A 16,466-nucleotide genomic window follows, 5' to 3' on the forward strand; every position below is an offset into this window, starting at 1 on the left:
TCTCAATCACAGTGGTGGCAATGAAAGATCTACACCTTCCGGTCTCTTAAGTACTAGGCCTAAAATTCTCTACAATTCAACTCCAAAGTGAGCTCTCTCTCTCTCTCTCTCTCTCTCTCTCTCTCTCTCTCTCTCTCTCTCTCTCTCTTACGGAGAATCAAACACTGGATTTGTTTGTTGTAATAAACTCCCACTGTCAACCTAAGAAAAGTTTGAACCTCAGAAATCCAACTTTCAAGTCAAGAGTACCCCCATGGCGTTGCTAGTTCATATACACACATAGACACACCTATCCTAAATGTAGGCATATGTGCATGCATGAGTCAAACCATCAATTACATTGGAACATGTACTTCCGTAATGAATTTTATTAATAACTATCAAGGCCAGAAGATTAATTTAATATAAAAAAAAACATATACTATTTATGATGGAGAGATGAAGAAGCTTAACAATAAGAAATAAATCACTTAAAAGAGAATATAAACGCAAACAAACGCCAGATGAAATATAAAGCTGATCTACAACTCCGAATTCGGTTTTCATTGCCAAGTCCTAAGTAACACACACTATTATTATTATACCTGAAAAGCTGCAAATACATAAAACAGACTGAAAGATCTCTAAATTTTTATTCAGAAACAAAACTGAGAGCTGGGAGCGCAAACTCATCATTTTGTCGAGTGATTTACCTACAACCTACAACCTACCTGAGGATTGTTATATATTATCACTCACTGTCGAAGATGAAGTAAGCTCTTCCTGCAAGACAGCAACAGACGCACGTCAATCTTCCGATGCACATATATAGTAGAAATAATTTCAATCATTATGGGGTGTTACTGACAACTAGATCGAGGAAAATGGAGATAGAAATTCTTGCAAACAAGGCCAAAAAGAAGGAAACCCCAAGATATGCCGAGTAGAAAACCACTGAAACCTAGTCAATAGTTACAACCAGAAAATTTGAGACCAGATACTACCTTACATTATATAATATATATATATGGGTCAGGTTCAAGGGACATATGAGAAAACATATGTAAAAACAATGTAACATTAATAAATTTTCAAAATATGGGTTAGAAGTTTTGGATTGAGCTGATTTTTTGTGAGGATGATCTCTAGGATGGGAAGATCATCCGGAAAAAAAAAAAATCAGTCCAATTTGAAACTTCTAACCCCATTAAAAGTGATTTAGAATGTGGACCGTCGAGTTTTTGCCAATTTTAGTCAATAATTTGTAAATCACTTTTGATGGATTTAGAAGTTTCTGATTGAGCTGATTTTTTGTGAGAATGATCTTCTCATCATAGTGACCATCCTCGCAAAAAATCAGCTCAATCCAAAACCTCTAACCCGTATTTTGAAAAACCATTGTTTTTTCATATGTTTTTACATATGGCCCTTGAACAGCCCCCTATATATATAAACAAAGCGTAGCCCAGAGAAAATAAGATGAGGACAAGCATCCATTAATTTCAAAATTCATGACCTGGGGTTGACAGGACTTCTCAAATAAAATGGTTTCATGTCCAAGTATTAGGGCTTAAAACGGGTCAGGTTCAGATCGGATGTGTCTACCCAAATCCATATCCAGATTTTAATTTGGGTCCATATCCAAATCCGACTAGGATCCTACTAGCTCAAACCATATCCAGTTTTTTTTTACTTTCATTAAAAGTATATCCGGATCCAATCCAACCAAATTAATTGATTCTGGTCGGTCGCATCGGATAATTTCAAACCATTATAAAGTAATTCATTAAAAAATGTGGCTTAAAGTGATTTGAACTCAAAACCTCCCCCCTTTTGAAAAGAAGCCTTGAATACTATATCTAATACTCATTTGTTGATGAATGACAGACTAAAAAATATAAAAATATAACATACAACATACAAAATAATATATCATTCAGATATAGGGATGGGTCCGTATCCGACTCGGGTCAAGGGACATCAACCCAAATCCGACCCATATTTTAATTCGGATATACTTGAAGAAACCAAATCTGCTAAAAATCGGATTCGGATCACTCAGATTTCGGATAAAATCCGACCCATTTTAAGCCCCCTACCAAGTAGGGCATTTCACCAAGATTTTCAAACAAAAAAAAAAATCTTGTTATTTCAACTTTAAAAAATCATAAGAGAATGTGACATTCATCATCATCGAATCCTTATCCCAAAGATTTTGGGTTAGTCAGAAAAATCTCATTCCTTCGGTCATTTTATCCAGATCCGTATCTTCTATTATCAAAAATGAGTTCATATCCGCTTTCGATATTCTCAATCCATGTTCTTTTAGGCCTTCCTTTTGCTCGTTTAGAAGAGCTTCAATTTGAATATTCCTTCTAACTGGTGTTGTAATTGGCCTTCATTGTATGTGCCCAAACCTTAATTGACATTTTCTAAGTTCATCACATATTGGAGCAACTCCTACATTCTATAGAATGTGTTAATTTATTTTCTTTCCTAGTCTTTCCACTCAACACCCTGTCTCTAATAGGCTCAATCTATTAACAAGATGCTTCTCGACCACCCAACATTTAGCTCCATAAAGTACAGCTGGTCTTATAGATTTACCTTCTAATGTGATTTTTTTAAGCGTTGCCAGATAGCCTTCCAAAAGCGCATCTCCACTTTAACCATCGAGCAATAATTCATAACATTCTTCTCAATCTCTCCATCCTTAAAAAACAGAGACAAGGTACTGAAGAATATGGTCATCTTCGAGGTAGTTCTACAATGTCAATATTATTTTTTTTCTTATTTTATTTCTTGATAAGCATGGATGTCAATATTAAGGTTAAACCGCCTAATTTGGGGTTGGTTCTATTCATTCTAAGTCAGCTGGGACTCCAACACCTCACTCCATAATTCTATTTTTGTGTTGACTCCCTCTCTAGTCCTATCAACTAATACTAAATTATCTACAAATATCATGATGTGATCCTGGTATAATACATATTCACCCACTAACATAACTCTTTTTTTTTATAAATAAAGATTTCATTCATATTAAAAGGGGTGCTGAACCGGAGGAGATGGCCAGTCAAGTGACAACACATAAAACTCAAAGCTCACTCTCCCGCAATACTACAGACCCAATCCCAGCTACATGTAGAAGTCTGCAAAGGCCACCCCTTTAAGTTCATCAAAAAAATTCGACCACAGGAAAATAAGACCCAAAATGGCACGAGTAAGCCCATGTGTCCAAGGGTTTCACTTCAAAGATCCTTCCATTCCACTCTTTCCACAAACCCCAACAAATAGCAACATGGGTAATACACCACAACACTGACATGACTCTCCTAATCTTAATAACCGAGGAAAGCTAACCACCAAAGCTATATTCTCCATCCCAAAATTATTCAACATATTTTTTGAAAAAACAAAAATAATGTTGGACCTTACCCTATCATTGAGAATCTGAACCATACCAGATATTAGAAACAGACATCCAACCATTACCACCACGTCCATCTGCTCCATTAGACATATGATGCTATGAAGACATCATGAACTGAGATGGCTTGAAGCTTGTGAAAATCAAAGGCACTATGAGATTTTTTTTTTCCTTTTAAAAGGGAGGATTGTGAGAAAAAATTTAAAGCATGTTATATTGGAAGGTTTGGGGATATGACCCAGGATAAAGTGTAATGGCAGAACAGGACTTCTGTAAATGAAACAAAGTAATTAGGATACAGCTTTTTTGGAGATTGTGATGATAATTTGTTTTTATTCAGTAAGGAAAGACTACTAAATATGACAGGAAAACAAAAACTAAGGTTAGTAAAGAAGCAATTCCAGATGCACATAGCATGCTCCAAAGCAACCACTTTGACCAATAGCTGTGCCTACTTATTGCCATAATGATGTCCACAGCCCCTTCAGTTTTTCATAAATCACAATAACTTAGGATTGCTAAAGAACTTCAAATAGTTACTGAAACAATATTTATGTGACGTATTATTGATGCAGGACAACGAAATTGCACTCATCATGTGGAATACAGAAACCTAGGCCCTTGCATACGGAGTTGTTATTGGTTAATTTCTTTCATGCATTATTTCATTAAACTTATAATGTTTTTTTTGTTCATCTGCTTTGTCAGCAATAAAGGAAATCAGCACAAATACACAAAACTTCAATACATCTTAAAACTATGATTCAAGTTCATAATCAGAGTGAGATTTTAGGAACAATTACCTTCATCACAGCTCATCTTTTGCTGAGTCATGCTGGACACTTATATCCCGATTCTTATGAATAAAGTCAATGATATCTTCCTTTGCCCTACCCCCATCATACTGCACTATGTTGCCGCTTGACTTTATAAAGTAGATAGTTGGGTAACCTTTAACATCAAAAGTATCCTGTGGGATATCATTGGCAGTTGCATCCTAGAAAGCAGTCACAAGAAGTGAACTTTATCAGGAATAGATTGTTTGATAGTAACATACAGGGATACAACTGATGTCAAACAAATGCAAGAAGTAGCTCAAGGTTTTGAGATGTTAGATGATTCATTACTTTCTAAACAAAGAATGTAAACATATATTTTTCATAGCCAAATGTGAACAATTTTTTTTATTTTTTTTACTTTGAAAAGTGACAAACAAATTTATTTAACATAAAAGTACATAACTAGAGAATCGAACTCCCCACGGACAGAGAGTTTTCAGGCACCACATTTGTTTCTCTTTGATGTGAGAGAGAAATTAAACCATCATTTCAGACATTATGAGGCATAAATAAGGAGTGAGTAAATTGAGACAGATAAATTGTAATACTAGAATCACATGGCAATATCAACTACCAGAGGTCAATAGATGTAGAATAAGACCGATAAAAATAGGGTGATCTTTTTCTCTACATTTACTTGTCAAGGTTAAAAAAATCTTCAAATTTTGTGAAGCAATTGGGTGAATCACAGAAAAGTAGCAAACTAGATTTAGCAAATCTAGGATGACTACTAAGAAAATAAGATAACAATGGTTAATATACGAGTAAATCTTCAAATTTTGTGAAGCAATTGGGTGAATCACAGAAAATATAGCACACTAGATTTAGTAAATCTAGGATTAACTACGAAGAAAATAGGATAACAATGGATAATATATAAGGGTGTGTTTGATTGCAGAGAAAATATTACTTCGCAAATCATTTGCTAGGCAATTGATTTGTCAGGCAAATCATTTTCTACTGTTTGAGCACAACATGGAAAATTTCGCGGAAAATTGTTTTTGTTGTTGTTGCATGAAAAAAACGAATGATTTAAAATTACAAAACAAATATTGAAATAATTTAAAATTAATTATTTAATAAGAAATAATAAAAAAAAAACCGAATGACTAAGCTAATTTTAAACTTTTTGATAAAAACAACTAATTTTTAACAATTTAAATATTGATATTACAAATAAAACTATGATCTTGTTTTTTTTTTTTTTTTTTTTTTTGTAATCACCCAATTTAATATTTATTTTACAAATAAAGCATAATTTTTAACAATATTAAATTAATTCATTATTTTAAAATTTTAATGCTATGTGTGATGGCAAATCATTTTCCTACGAGGGAGGGGTAAGAAAATGATTTGCCACTAACGAAGGAAAATCCCATGTTGGCAAATCATTTTCCCCACAATTTTCTAATTTTTGACACACCAAACACACGAAAATAGCAATTTTTCATAGAATTGCAATTTCTGCCTCATTTTCCGTGCAATCAAACGCACCCTAGGTGAAAATTGATGCACGGCCCCTGAGGATTATGTAGAATCCAAGAGCAATAACCATGGTTGACCACATGACTCATCTTTGACCATGATATCATAGAACCCAAGCTTCCCACCTACTCTTGGGGTTATGGTTTCACCCCTCTTATGGATTTCTTCTTAGCAACACTATCATTATTACAAGGAATAAAGAACAAAAAGATAGGCCATAAAAGAAAAGTTACAGCCTTAACACCAATAACTCAGGGTACTCGTCAACCAATTGACCCACCCTAATGCTCTTTGGTCAATTTATTAATGATAAAAAGATATCTGTGGATCATATACGAACAAACAACGATGCCAAAACTCCTAGGGATCAAGTTATCTTACGATGAGGAATATAACAGTGACATAATTCATCTTTTCCCATGACACCATGGGAGCCCATTATTCCAATTTACACTTGGGGTTATGGTATACTTTTTTTGGATAGGTGGGATAATGGTATACTTGGTCTCTACGATGTCTTTTTTAGCACAAAAGAACATAATCTAATCATTATGACCAATTAGGTAGTAAGAAATCTTACAATCTTGGCAACAATGACATCTGGATCACTTTGAAATGACACGGCCACTTCATCTAAGATTGGAGCCAATTTCTGGCAATGTCCACACCAAGGGGCATAAAACTCAAGCAGAACTGCAGAAACACATAACATCAAATTATCACCCAGAATGCATATAAGGTAGCAAAAAATGGAAGAAATATGGAATGGATGAACAATGATTTAAAGCAATCTTATTTCAGACTTCATTACACCACTTATGCAGGTGATCTTTAAATGCTACAAAATAATTATCCGGACAATTATATAGTGGTTGAAACCAAACAAACTGTCTAGCAGAAGTTGCACAATTCGTATAGAATAGCTTTTGGCTTGACCCCGACCTCATAGTTACAGCATGGACAAATCTCGTCTCAAGTTGATATATGGCAATACCAATTAGGCAGTGATTTGCCTTCATTATTTGAGCTGGTTTAGTGGTCATCCTTTCTTGCTAAGGTGGGACAACTCTTTTAGATGTAAGTTAAAACTATGTAAAGGAGTAAACTATATCTCTGAAGGATTTTCCCTTCAAGTTGCCCAACTTACTGCATTATAAGAATCATTTTCAAGGAATTTAGGACCACAAGAAGTTGAAGCTAATAAGTTCAAGTTACATATTGTTCATAGAGGAATTGCAAGGCCAACCTTAACCACACTAAAGTCAACACAGATACTGGTTCTTTGCCAGTGGGCCACCTCAGCCAGCCGTGCTTTCTTTCTTATTAATATATTCTGCTTTTTTGCTTATCAAAAAAAAATTCTTAAGAACACCGTATACAAGGAAACACTTGGCTTTCCCAGAACAGGAACATTAGATTGGCAGCACGATACAGACCAATGAGGATTTCTTGATTATCCTGGCTGCATCATACCTGAATAATTTAGTTCACATGGTATTCTAAACTAAATGCATATGAATCCCATTTTAGAGATTACTTATGTGGCAAAGTGATCAAGTTGTACAAAAGAAAATGAGAGCTGCATCATACCTGAATAATTTAGTTCACATGGTATTCTAAACTAAATGCATATGAATCCCATTTTAGAGATTACTTATGTGGCAAAGTGATCAAGGTGTACAAAATAAAATGAGAGCGGCCGTTAACACCCCAACTTTTACTTATTACACCCCAATTAAAACCAAAAATAAGTGAATAGTTGAGAATAAGTAAAAGTTGGAGTCTGAATAATTTAGTTCACATGGTATTCTAAACTTAATGCATATGAATCCCACATTAGAGATTTCTTATGCAGCAAAGTGATCAAGGTGTACAAAAGAAAATGAGAGCTGCTATTGGCACCCCAACTTTTACTTATTACACCCCAATTAAAAATAAAAATAAGTGAATAGTTGAGAATAAGTATAAGTTGGGAGTGCCAGCAAAGCTAATTTTTTTTGCTGAATTTCTATTTTTTGGGTTTAGGATTTTATACGAGCCAAACATCTGTAGCGTTTGAAGAGTGTGTTTTAATCTTTAATTGGGATGCGATAAATAATTTAAGAATTGGAGTGTTATGAGTAAAATTTGGGGTGCCAATAGCAGCTCTCAAGAAAATTAACAAAACATTGTTAAGCATGTCATTTACTTTGCAATAAAACATTGGATAATTCCATGATCTAGAACAATATAAAGATATTTTTTTTACAAGTGGATACCGTTTTTTCCAGAGTTGAACACAAGATCCTGAAAACTGTCTCCAACAACCACCTTAACAGGTTCATTGTTAGCTTCAGGAATAGGTTCTGACTTCTTGTATGGCTTCAAACTGCCATCCTGCAAGCAAGTAGTCAAGTCAGAAAACTATTGATCCAACAGCAGCACAACATATACCAAAGAGTCCAACTAGCCTTACCACCAAGTAAGGATCATCCATTTTTGAAACCTCGGATCAAGTCCAAAAGTTTTTTTTTTTTTTTTTTTTCAAAAATTCTTTTTTTGGATCTGAGTTTTTCAATGAAATCTAGAGGGCTGTGTTGTTGGATTGCCAATGTGGTAATCCATTTGAGCAAAACGACTCTTAGTAAGGATTAAAATCAATCTTAGTAAGGAAAATCTTAGTGTATACCAAATGATTGGCAATGAAAGAACTAGAAGCATCACCGTGTATTCCTTCAACCAAGCTGCGATATGATCTGGTTCCAAATTTGGTTTAAGATATTTCTGGCCATCATTGGTTTGAATGACAATGAGGGGCACCTGATCATCTTTTAGGCCAAAATACTGTTCATGCAAACCAAAAACAAACCCCGTTATAACGAAACTAAGTGACATATATACCAACATAAGACATGTATATTGAATAAAAAATAAAATAGAAATTACCTGGAAAGCACCTTGACTGGCCTCAAGATCACCCACTAGAAAACTTACACCCTTTCCTTTGTAATGCTCAGCAACATCATGGAATTTCGATTTCAAAGCATCGGCAAGATCACTGCTGAAGTTCAAAAACAGCATGGCCTATCCCATTACGAAATTGCCATTACAAAGAATATTTTTATCAGTAAAACCATTTAAAGGGGGGACTAGGACAAAATACATCAATTGATCAATCAGCAAATACTAAATGTTACACGAGAACAAGTTTTAGCTTCCAGTGAAACCCAAAATCAATGAATGTCAGTAAGAGCATCTCAGATAATCAGCTAGACCTCGACATCAATGCAGCAATAAAAAACAGGAACATCCATTGGACCTTGCTCTTATGGTAATTCTTATATCCAAAAAGGGAGAATTAAAGAAAATTGGAACCAGTAAAAAGGTGTAAAATGCTAACAGAAGGAACCATAAAATGAGCAAAGAAATGTTTATTTAAAATAGGAATTTCCATGTTTAGATTGATTGCATAATCAAAAGCAGGTGATTTAAATGTTCTTGGGCAAGGTGTTTTCTTCCATAGAAGAAGGATATTGTCACTTACAGAAAACAAATTAGTGCTTCTTATTTCCCTATCCAACAGCATTCAACTAGTTTAATGTGAAGTTAATTTCAACAATTAGTACAACATGTACATGGACTGAGAGGAAAGAAAACATTCAAATAATTGGGTTTCACTTCAACAACTAAATAAGGCATTTACCTTGGCATTGGGGCTGTTGAAGAATTTTATAACAAATGGATGGTTACTTGGATCTTTGTTGAAAGTAGTTACAACGGGCACACTGGATTCTTCAACAAACTTCTCCAAAGTATCCAGATGAAAGTCCTGCATGGGTAGCATAACACTCAAAATTAGCATCTGATACATCAAAACATAGACATGCAATCTTATATTTGTGAAGATCCTATGGTACCTGCGAATCAATGATGAGTTCATCAAATGGCTTGAACAACCTGACTGTAGGCTCACTCACTGCATCCCCTTGTGGAAGGAGTTTAGCATCCAATGTATGACCAAAATCATAGTCCGAACGCAATTTCTCAGCCAAAATTGTGAAGTTCTGAAATTTCTCACCAGAAAACTCTGGGAACAGACCTACCTAAAAATTTCCAACACATTCAGCATTCGTACTTCGTAGAATACAAGAGAAGAAATAATACTAAAGGTGAGTAAAGAAACACTTACAATAAATATCTTATTGTCGCTGATAAGATTACCAGCATCTTCTGCAGATTTTATTTCAGCTGATGCGGGACCAACTTGTTTCTTCAAATATTCAACTATACCTTCAGCATCCCGAGGACCTTTATAGTCTTGAACATTCTTTCCTCCATTTCTTATAATCTTAAGTGTGGGGAAACCCTTAATCTCAAACTCACTTGCAAGTTCTTTGTTTACTTCCTCATTGGCATCAACTTTTGCAAGAGTAACTGGAGGGTCATGGCTACTCAATAGAGATGCAGCTTTCTCGTACTAAAAAATAAAAGTACACATTTAAGAAAGAAAAAAAATCTGTCAGGCTACAAAAGAGTAAGTCTAGCCTTACTAACCAAGTAAGATTTCAAATCCTACAGAAAGATGTTGAGCTCACCTTGTGGCATCCAAAAATATGATCCGATGCCACAAGGATGTAGAGGACAAAATTCTATGCACTCCGAAAAAATCTTGTTTTTCATCGTTGTATTTTAATTTTAAATTTGGGAGTTCAGTGAGAGCTCAGTAGCCATCCACTCTTCAAATAATATATATATAATTTGGGTCAGTTTTTTCCATGAAATCTAAGAGGGCTGTGGTGTTGATTGCCAATTTGGTAATCCATTTGAGCTCAACGACCCTTAGTTAAGAAAAGTATTACTCCATCCTTAATCATCTAAAAGAGCTTGGTTACTAAAGCACGTATCAAAAATCCTGAGTTGAACACTAGCAACGTGAAAGTTACCTCAGGAGCAAGCTTCTTACAATGCCCACACCTGTCAAAGTGGGTGAAAGAAATAAATCAGAATCAACAAAAGAAATAGTTTCAACAAACGTTTGTAGTATTACAAGTTCTACGATAGAACTGGGATAGCCATTTAGCATTGTACTGCAAATAGACTTAACAATATTCCAATCCAAATTATGAAAAGTGATAATAGAGTATAACAGCCACAGATATCCATCCTTTTTTTTCTTTTGATAGGCAAGGGGGTGAAGGCGGGTCTTGAAACCATTCTGTGGCATTACAACTAGCAGGTATCTGACACCATTCGGAACAAGTAAAAGATTATTAAATCTACTCAGTGTTGTCCAACAATACCCTCACATAAATACTCAACAATCTGGTTCTGTGGTTTTTCTTAGAATCATAAGAGCTAAGAAAAGTCTGGTTGGAGATGGTGTATGAGTATGCACGGGGCGTGGGGGTAGTAAGGTGGTGGTGCAGTGGGAAGTAATCCTAACAAGTTAAGAAACCCATAAACTTCATAATTCAAGCACATAATCCTTAGTCGAAGCTAGCATCTTCACAAATCATCCATCCTTGAACAATTAATAATACCCAACAGGTATCTTACAATGTTAATTTATTCACCATATTGTCCAACCGTATTCTGACATGCACAAACAATTTGCCCGGTCGTTTTTTCTTATAATGAACTGAGCAAAAGATATTATTATTGACAAGAAAGAAAAATAAAGGTCAGTTCAAGCGTATATCCCTTATTCCTAATGGTTCATATCATACTGCAATTATCAAGTTCATCATTAGGATCCACGAGTCCGCTCCTATGGATGAAGAAGGGCAATAGTTAAAATAGGAAAGAAAAAAAGATCACTTTATTTGAGATTTTGGATTAATAGCAAAGGAGGAACTGAGGCCCCATTTGAATATCTCAACACCAGGCAAATGACCTACCATTTAATGTATCGTAGGGTCCATCAATGGAGAGTACGAACCAAGTCTTCGACCACGACTAAATGAAGGAAGGTCATGTTATTTATGTGTCTTTTATCCCATCCGTTGGAATAGGTTTTAATCTAACGATTAGGATAAGTTCCACTTTTGTAATATGACTCACCCCGATCATCTCACACATAGATAGACAAGGTGCCTTTTAGTATAGCCATTAAAATAAGGATCCAACTAAAATTGTGCATTTAGCTACAGCAATAAAGTATGGATTCCATGGATGGGCTTCTTCACATTCCTGGACAAGGATGGAAAGTGGACTTATCCTTCAATGGGCCGATCCACAAAACAGTAGCTGGAACTTGGAAACAGAGCTATTCTGTGGACAATTGTGAATAGTGTTTTCCTCATTACTTCCAACCAAACAAGAGATAGGCCCTTATCCTGATATCATATAAAATAGCTAACGCGGAAGCCAGACACAGCCAGAGCACTTCAAGAATCTCTATGCCAAACCTAAGATGAATCACTCCTACAAACACCGAGTACTCTGCAACGGTGTATGATACCAGAAGTTCAGAGTTTATGTGAATCACGAAGTTCATAAGCCCAATAAAAAATAAGAGTCGTGCTAGAGTGACACAAAGGTGATAAAAACTCGTGGTGGCACACACATAACCGTAGATGCTTTTCCGTGAAATACGAGTAAAAAGCATCTACGGTTATGTGCGCGCCACCACATCATTTTTGTCACTTTTGTGTCTCCGTTTGTGTCATTCCAGCATTTTCCAAAAAACAAAGATCAGCTTATCCCTCCATCATTTGAAAGGCAACCATAAAGTCAGCAAGTCCACACAAAAAAAGTTTTGGCATGTAAATCAAATCTTACACCATAAAACAGGAAAGAATGTGCGGTAGGCACTTTACAAAGGGAGATACGTCGAAACTATCTGGATTAAGCATGGTTCTAAATCTTGTCCGAGACCGAGATGACTTCCCCAAATCATCTCGGTATTGTCCAACAAGAAGTTGGATAGACAAGGCATCTTCATTGTGTGGAATCTCACGAGATGACTCGGACGAGATTTTGAAAATCTCGGCCGAGTTAACCAGGATTTTGTATAATTTAATTAAAATAATTAATTCTTTTAGAATTTAAACACATATTATCTAAATAAAATATTATTTTATGACTAAACATCTTCAAATCTAACTTATTTTATATAAAAAAATCTATAATAAATATATATAAAAGATGCATGAATAAATAATTATTAACCGAGTTAAAGGTTTATCTCATACGATAGGAGTTGAATCGTCTGAGACAACTCAGTCTCATTCATGACGTCAAAACTGAGTTTTGAAACCATGGGATCAAGTGCAACTAATAATCTAAATTTAATGAAAATCCTAAAGTCTTTTTTCTACAACAGATCCTTACCCCACAACTACACCTAATCGACCATTACAATCAATTTATTTACGCATCATTGAACTTTTACCTACTGATACGAACTTTATGATACCCTAATTTGAAAAACCCCTTTTTTTATACAAGATGGTTTCAATCAAATCAACTACCCGTCACTAAAAATTCTAAATGTTCATCGAGATCTCATAGAAAAAAAAATAGGGAAATAAAAAAAATTGACGATCTAAAATCTTGCAAATCGGATCCTGTAAATAAGCATAAATATGATCTATCAACTACAAGTAGTAATCCAGTATAAAAAAAAAAAAAAAAAAAATTATTCAAAGAGAAACATTCACAAGAAATGATACCATGGAGCGTAGAACTCGACAACGATGAAGGAATTCTTGCCAACAGTTTCAGAAAAATTAGAACCATCGAGAGTCAAAACGAACTCCCCAGACTGCCCTCCTTCCTCATCCGCGGAGATCACTCTCAAAGAAGAAACGTATAGAGCAAAAACTAAGATACAAAAACATATTGAAACCCTAACCCTAGAAGCCATGACTAGTAGTCTCCAAGCTCTAAGTCTCTCTTACTTTCTGGGTTTTAAATCTCTTTGGTGCTAAGTAGATATTTCAAGATGAGATTGAGATTAGAAGACTTGAGAGTTGAGAGAGAGCAGAAAGACGACGAAACAAACGTGTAAAAGCAATGTAGGTAGGACACGTTGTATCTTATACAGAAGAAAACATTTCCTACGTAGACAGTAGAGAGAGTTAATTTTTATAGAGAAAGCTGAGGTGGCAAGTAAACCACCTCATTAACGAGCATTGAACCAATTGATGTATGACACGTGGGAAATGATAGGCGGAGAGAGTCCACTGCATGGTTTCAAATCTCATCCGGCGTCACAACTGTGCGAAATCTCGCGAGATAAACGATATAACTCGGCCTAAAATTTTGCAAATCAAGATTTTGTATATTTTAATTAAAATAATTCATATGTTTTTATATTTAAATACTTATTTCTAAATAAAATATTATTTCATGATTAAATATTTAATCATCATTTATTTTATAAAAAAAAAAATATATATATATATATATATATATATATATATATAGGATCCCGTTCAATGGCTAACTTTTTGGCAAAACATTTTTCAAAACATGAGTTAGAAGTTTTGGAATGAGCTGATTTTTGGTGAGGATGATCTCTACGGTGAGGAGATCATCATCACCAAAAATCAGCCCATTCCAAAACTTCTAACCCCATAAAAAATAGTTTACAAAAAATGGACGATCCACGATTTTTCAACTTGTAAACATGGGTTAGAAGTTTTGGAATGGGCTGATTTTTGGTGAGGATGATCTCCTTACCGTAGAGATCATCCTCACCAAAAATCAGTCCATTCCAAAACTTCTAACTCATGTTTTGAAAAATGTTTTGCCATATATATATATATATATATATATATAAGGGACGGTTCGAGGGACGTGTTAGAAAACATATGAGAAGCCCATGTTTCTCAACTGTTGGATTTTGAGAAACAAACGGCTGAGATTTTGTCAAACGTCATTTCCAAATGAAAAACAAGTTTTAGATTATTTAAAAAAAAATCCCTTGTTTTGTTTTTTTTTAAAACAAACTCACTGCTTCTATTAAAACAAACAGAGAACCCCTTCATCTCGACTGAACTCCCTGTCTCTTCTCTCTCTCTCTCTCTCTCTCTCTCTCTCTCTCGACGACAGAAAACCCATTTGCCTGAGGAGCAATATGAGGAATTCTCAATGTTTATACTGAAGGAGGAGATGGTATTGATAGGGCTAAGGATCGTCGATGTGCTAATGGCGATTCCAACCTTGAATGCTTATCACGTTTAACAAATTTTTTGTGAGGTTGCCAATTTTTGCCAAAACAGAGGTACCCATCTTCTAACTCAAAAAACATATTATTAGGGTGCCCAAAGCTGAACAGTTGCAAAATCCATAAGAACAAATGGTGGATGTAAAAGCAACATGATGGCCACCTCCCTCTCCTTGATACATATCAAATGTAAATTAGCAAAAATGAAAATTGAAGTTTTTTTTCGTTCTTTTTTTCTATCTTTCTTGAACTGGTCATTGGTCGAAGAAGCATAATCATCTCATCCCTTCTCACAATGGCGGAACCCCATGTAAGGCTAGCCCCAAAACCTGCGGTGACAATTATTTGGCCTGATTTCACCTTCCCACTTCGAACAACTTCATCCAAGACCAAGGGAGAGAGAGAGAAGAGACTGTGAGTTCAGTAGAGACGAAGGAAACAGTGAGTTTGTTTTTAAAAAAAATAAAATGAGGGAGTTTTTTTTAAATAATCCAAAACTCGTTTTTTATTTGGAAATGATGTTTAATAGAATCTCAGCCATTTGTTTCTCAAAATCCAACAACTGAGAAATATGGGCTTCTCATATGTTTTCTAACACGTCCCTTGAACCATCCCCATATATATATATATATATATATATATATATATATATATATATATATATAATAAATAATTATAAAAAAATTTATCTCATGTGAGACGAGTTGACTCTCTTAAATAATGAGACGAGACTTCAAAGAGAGATTTAAAACCACGGAGCACTATTACGAAAGAGATTGATGATAATTATGTTGATTTAGAAATACCTCTCACATTTTTTGGTAAATATTTCGCCGCCCCCATCTCATGTTTTCAAAATGATGATATTCCCTGTTGACCTCAGTCTTTTATGTGAGATACTTATTAAATAACTCAAATGCCCTTGGCTTCAACTTCATCTTTCAATTTTTAAGATTGTCTTTTCTTCAAATTTACAAATCTAAAGAACAAAGTAAGATTTAAATTTTGAAAAGTAAAGAAAATGATAAAATTTAAGATAGTAAAACTAACGGTCTTCTACATGAGATTTAGACAATGTTGAAAATGATGGATAGACAAATAAATTAAAAATAATTAATTGATTATCATAAAGGATGAAGAATTTGAAAATGATGATTTTTGGGGAGAGAAATCAAGGGTATTTTGGTTTGTGTAATATCTTAGAGTCGGATAGTAGAGGTAGTTTGTACCTTAGAACTTAGCTTTGGGCATGACTCTTCTTGTTTCTAGTTTGACTAAATATTGAATAGAAGGGTATTTAATCATTTTCTATTAGTCTTGCATGGTAGATCTAAGTCAAAGGGGTAAGTCGTTAGCCAGAAAACACGTAATATTATCATAGAGGATGAAGAGCTTGAAAATGATGAATTTTTTTTGGAAAGGGTGATCAAAGGTATTGGGCTAGAAGTTGAAGACAAAGGCATTTAGTCATTTTTTATTAGTCTTGCATGATAGATCTAGGTCAAGGGTTATGTCACCAAAATGTGGAGGAGCATGTCTAAAACGACTTTAAATTATATAAATGAGATTGATTTTATTTCCT

General features: G+C 34.7%; 1 protein-coding gene across 1 annotated transcript; it reads right to left on the reverse strand.

Moving 5' to 3' along the window:
* Positions 1-483: 483 nt before the first annotated feature.
* Positions 484-13,719, reverse strand: LOC147409870 (protein disulfide-isomerase-like). Its single transcript, XM_086431957.1, has 11 exons — positions 13,386-13,719; positions 10,656-10,686; positions 9,902-10,189; positions 9,630-9,815; positions 9,416-9,541; positions 8,659-8,796; positions 8,437-8,556; positions 7,992-8,109; positions 6,314-6,426; positions 4,213-4,406; positions 484-762 (listed from the first exon to the last, which is right to left on the reverse strand). The coding sequence occupies exons 1-10, from the start codon at positions 13,577-13,579 to the stop codon at positions 4,218-4,220; spliced, it is 1,503 nt and encodes a 500-aa protein (XP_086288083.1). The 5' UTR covers positions 13,580-13,719; the 3' UTR covers positions 484-762; positions 4,213-4,217.
* Positions 13,720-16,466: the final 2,747 nt, after the last annotated feature.

The sequence above is a fragment of the Akebia trifoliata genome, chromosome 2 (assembly GCF_017979445.1).
Source record: "Akebia trifoliata isolate Shusen 1 chromosome 2, ASM1797944v1, whole genome shotgun sequence".
Classification (NCBI taxonomy): domain Eukaryota; kingdom Viridiplantae; phylum Streptophyta; class Magnoliopsida; order Ranunculales; family Lardizabalaceae; genus Akebia; species Akebia trifoliata.

Coding starts and splice junctions, on each gene's coding strand:
- LOC147409870 (XM_086431957.1), bottom strand. CDS start 13,579: ATGGCTTCTAGGGTTAGGGTTTCAATATGTTTTTGTATCTTAGTTTTT. Junction 9,542..9,629: donor AACTCATCATTGATTCGCAG/GTACCATAGGAT, acceptor CTACCCATGCAG/GACTTTCATCTGGATACTTT. Junction 4,407..6,313: donor ATGTCATTGTTGCCAAGATT/GTAAGATTTCTT, acceptor ACTGCTTTCTAG/GATGCAACTGCCAATGATAT.